This window comes from Penaeus monodon, chromosome 7, assembly GCF_015228065.2.
Source record: "Penaeus monodon isolate SGIC_2016 chromosome 7, NSTDA_Pmon_1, whole genome shotgun sequence".
NCBI lineage: Eukaryota > Metazoa > Arthropoda > Malacostraca > Decapoda > Penaeidae > Penaeus > Penaeus monodon.
Window position 1 is genome coordinate 37,501,381 of NC_051392.1, and position 5,000 is coordinate 37,506,380.

Below are 5,000 nucleotides of genomic sequence, written 5' to 3' on the forward strand. Positions count from 1 at the left end.
ATTTTTCGTTTTTTATGTCTTGCTTTCACCTGGGATAAAATAAGGACAATGGAAACGAATTACCTTTTGTTGTACTCAGTTCCTGGACGTTGCATTCTGTACAAGTGAAACGCTGTCTGCAAATGAAACGCCCGATTGCTTACAACGCGGCAAAAGCTCTCGTCTGCGAAATATTGGAGCAAATTCGAACTCACCTTCAACGAGATCTCCAGGAGTGTATGTTCCGGATGAGGCTGTGAACTGGTGGTGCTCCGTCTGGTGGGGCATGGGCTTCGTCCCTGCGTGGTTGGGGCTGTTGGCGTGGGGAAGGATACATGCTTCTATGGGCGCTCCGTCAGGAAAGCCGAGGGCGACGTTGCTGAGGATGCTAAGCAGCGCACCCACTGTTACCTCCGCAATCATTTCTGAGTGACTTCGGGTCAGCGTTTTCGTGTGGCGGCGGCACAGGTCAGGGCAGGTCGCTTGGAATACGCTTGTAGCAGTCTCAGTTCAAAATCACACTGCAGGTATATACGGCGTTACTGGAACAACGGCGGGCAGGCACTTAGTTCATCTACAACACAGACTTATAAACGAATACTCAGTGGTGCAAACTCTGCACAAGCAGAAAGGCAGCTGGTGGCACAATTACCTTTGCGCCGCCTCGTCTCAGTCTTATAAGAGAGGGCTAATGACGTCATAGATCACGTGACTTGTGAGTAAGTGAGGGCTGGTCGGCAATCTCGGCCTTTTCCCCTCCCCTCCGGAACCCCCAGCGCCTCTCTTCCCCTCCTCCCCTTTTAACTGGAACACCTGCGCCTTTTTATCTTTTATCTACTCCGCGCTTTGGTACTTCAGTTTACCGACTGCTTCTCTTGTTATCATTCCTTTTATTTTGCGTTGCATCGTATTTTTTTTGTCTTTTACCTTCCGTCATTTCGACCTCCAGCGAGAAATTCATCATCGTAGAGCAAATTCCAATCATGTGACAGCCACTTCCTCTCTCTGTCCTTTCGGAACTTATTCATTCCTTCGTCTCTATGACTACTATCCTCCCATCCTACTGCCTCTTCCGCCAGAGCTCTCCACTCCTTTGCCTTTCCGCTACCCTTTTATCCCTGTTATCTCATTCCCTCTCTTTATTTCTGCTAAACGAGATCCTCGTCCTATATCCCTTTGTCTCATCTCCGGCTCTCCGTCTGAGTGCGTCCGAGTCGAGCCTTACGTGGAGGCAAACAATTCATCGTGAGTCGTGCACGCCCTAGTCACGGCTGCGGCCACATTGTTCTAGACTCCCGCCTTCAACCTCTGGCAGTCTTTGCTCTCTATCTTTAGCAACACTTTTAGAATATGGGGAATTCCAGTGACGCGATTTATCCATGGTGTTCTAACTTTGATAAAGTAACTGGTAGGTGATTAAATTCAAAAGTTAGAGTGACTTGATAAGAATATTTACATTTCCCGGCCTCACACCATTCTTCATTTCAATATCCCAGGCTGGAAATCATATTTCACGTCGCAGCATCTCACGCCTCGGCTCGCCAAGACCCCTGCACCTCCCTACACCTCCTCATATCGCACCTCGTAAGCCAATTAACACAACTTACCTCAAAACAGCAAGTTAAACACACACTTTACCCCGCAGCCTCCCTCGGGGCACCAAAGTACAGCGTTCCAGTCACGTTGCACACTCATAACGACAATTAGCCTTGGAAGGTGAAGGAACCCCATGTATCTGCCGAGTCACGGTGCCAGGGAGGGGGTATGTACCGATCATCTGCGTTGTTTGTCAGCCACTTTCTCCGTTGACGTCATTTGCGGGGAATCACAGAAATCGCAAGCGGGACTGAAAAGACTAAAAAAAAAAAAAAAAGCGGGGATGGAGAAAAAGGAAGTGAAACGAGTCTTGAAACGAGTCTTTTTGAATAAAGAAAAATTTATATATATATATATATATATATATATATATATATATATATATATATATATATATATATATATATATAAACGGGGAAATGCGATTTTTCTTTAAATAATGATAGAACAAAAATAGGTTGATAGAAAGTAACGAACAAGGAATGAAATAATAAGCGTAAACAAAAGCAGGACAGACATAAGCAAACGAAATAAGGAATAAATGAAAGAGATGAACAGAGTGAAGACAAGGAAAGAAGGAAGTCGGAGGAATTTAAGAGGAGAAGGAGGAAGCAGAAAAGAAGAGAGACGCGTAAGTGAGAGAAAAAGCGCAGAATAGAAAGAAAGATTGAAGAGAGAAGTGGAGGATAAACGCATGAGAAGTCCAGCGAAGGCCAGAGAACGGTACAAAATAAAACAACGCTGTCTTTTACACTCTTCCGATCACTTTTTATCCGGTTTATTGCTGTTGTTTGCGTTTTGCGTTTTCTTGCTTTCATGCTTTCAATTATAAAGTTTTCCTATTGTGTTTTTTGCTGTTTATCATCCCTTCTGTTTTTTTTTTATTCTTCTTCTCTCAGCTGTGACTTTACTTTCTCTCTTATTATTATTCCTTTTTTTTCTTTTCCGTCCTTCTGTCTAATTTTCTGCCTTTCTCAGCCTCTGAGTGTGTATTCATACATACATACATATGTATACACATATATGTATATGTATATACATACATATGCACACACACACACACACACACACACACACACACACACACACACACACACACACACACAACCACACACACACACACACACACACACACACACACACACACACACTACACACACACTACACACACACGCACTAGATTTATTGATATCGAGACAACAGTTTCGAAATCCACCTGGATTCCATCTACAGGTCTGAAGATGGAATCCAGGTGGATTTCGAAACTGCTCTCATTATCAATAAAATCGTTTGTGTATTGTTTTTTTTAACATATGTATGTGTATACATATACGTGTATGTATATATATATATATATATATATATATATATATATATATATATATATATATATTTATGTATGACTGCATGTTGCCTGCCTGCCTGCCTGCCTACCTGTGTGTGTGTGTGTGTGTGTGTGTGTGTGTGTGTGTGTGTGTGTGTGTGTGTGTGTGTGTGTGTGTGTGTGTGTATCTGTCTATGTATCTATCTATCTCTCTGTCTGTCTCTCTTTCACTACCCCCCTTATTTTTCTTATATATATATATATATATATATATATATATATATATATATATATATATATATATTATATTATATGTATATACACACATATTATATATATATAATTATATATATATATTATATATGATATATATATATAATATATAATATATATATAATATATTATATATATTTATACTTATATATTTGTCTGTTTCTGCTTGTCTGTCTACTATCTATCTCTTTCTCTCCACTATTTATTCAACTCTCTATCTGCTTGCCTCTGCATCTCTCCAATTTCTTCTCTTTCCCTCCTTTCTCTCCTCCTTCTTCTCCTCCTCCTCGCATATCCATCAGAAAACAAAAGCCGCGAGAATGGCGCTTGGTCCCAGCCTCGCCCACCGAAGGCGCCATGGGCAAAACAGACTCGTTTGTAAGCTCTCACTTTTTATCACCCGCTCGGGACTCTCCTGCGCTGAATATATTTCAATACAGCGAGTCCAAGTGAAAGGCGACGTCTTGTATCGAACGTGACAGCACTCGGCCTACTCCGCCGGTCTTGGCTTAAGGTCGCATTCGCATCAACATTTCATAACTTAACAATGAAACTCTGGCAGTCTGCGGACATGTCTCGGTGCCATGAGAGAGGAAAAAAAATGTTAGATTACAGAGAGAGAGAGAAAGAAAGAACAATAGATTTTTTTTTTCAAGCATAAGTCGTGACATCAATGGAACTGAAGTTACTTTCCACGTCTTTAGTACTACCCGGAAGACGGCCAGGACCTCTGAAATTGCCAGTACCACTTGGGGCACAGCTGGCATCTCTCTTTGACCATCTGTGATGTCTGCACCACCTGAGATCCCCTGAGAGGCAAGTGTCATCCAGACATATATCACCACCCTGAGACACAACTGAAACCACCAGTACCGTCTGAGGCACAACTTATAAAAACACCATGCATAGTAAACACCAATTGTTGTCAATGACGCTGCCATTAGAGACAGTAACATTGGAAAGGCCATCTGAGGCACATCAATCAACGTCAAAACTATCAGAAAAACCGTCTATATTGTGTTAGAGACAAGTGATATCAACTGAGGGAAAGCGACTCAGTTGGCAACACCAATATCAGGACACCACAGTGAATGAAGCCCTGAAGCCCCAGGTGAAGCTTTCGTTGTCGTCAAAGGCGTCAAGATAGTTAGTAAACAATGTTATTTTAAGCTCGAAATTGTATTTTCTACGGGCGGCTGACCAGGGTACTCATGTCACTCATAGCCTTAGCGAAATCTTCGTGTCTCACTTTATACCGTATTGCAAAATCACGTCTCTCACAAGACGATATAACAGAGCCAACGGTCTTTTGCCACAACCTCTCACCACTCACACTTTAATTGCCTCAGACGTTATATTTATAATTTTCTTTTCAATCTTTGTGCACTTCCATATTACCGGCACTTACGGGGGTATGTTTGTATCTGTTGTCCGTGGCATTATATACAAGAACATTCACAAACCACAAAACAATAACATAAATAAAAAAGATGATATAAAACAACCATAAAGAAAGATAAAAAGAACTCGAAATCTAAACAACAAAATTTGACACCCACCCCCTCCCCCCTTTTTTTACGTGGCTATGTCGCAGTTAATCCTCGTCTGTACACGCCTCTTGCCTTGTTGTCTTCAAGCGTAAACAAAAGGCCCTGAGGTAACTCCCGTCGCTGCAAGATTACGCAAGGATCGAGAGTTAACTAACCTCGGGAGGAAGAAAGGCACTATTAAGAGAGGAAACAGGTCGGGGATGTGGCACTCGTGGGAAATCGCCGCTGGAGAGGGACTTGCGGGAGATAGATAGATGGAGAGATTGATAGAGAGAGGG

General features: G+C 42.1%; 1 protein-coding gene across 1 annotated transcript in view; it reads right to left on the reverse strand.

The window, feature by feature from the left end:
* Positions 1-644, reverse strand: part of LOC119575250 (ferric-chelate reductase 1-like) — a 9,534-nt gene extending 8,890 nt beyond the window's left edge. The window contains exon 1 of the mRNA XM_037922757.1: positions 195-644. Coding sequence (XP_037778685.1) covers positions 195-402 — 208 coding nt within the window. The 5' untranslated portion in view covers positions 403-644. The remainder of the gene's footprint in view (positions 1-194) is intronic.
* Between the last annotated feature and the right edge of the window lie 4,356 nt (positions 645-5,000).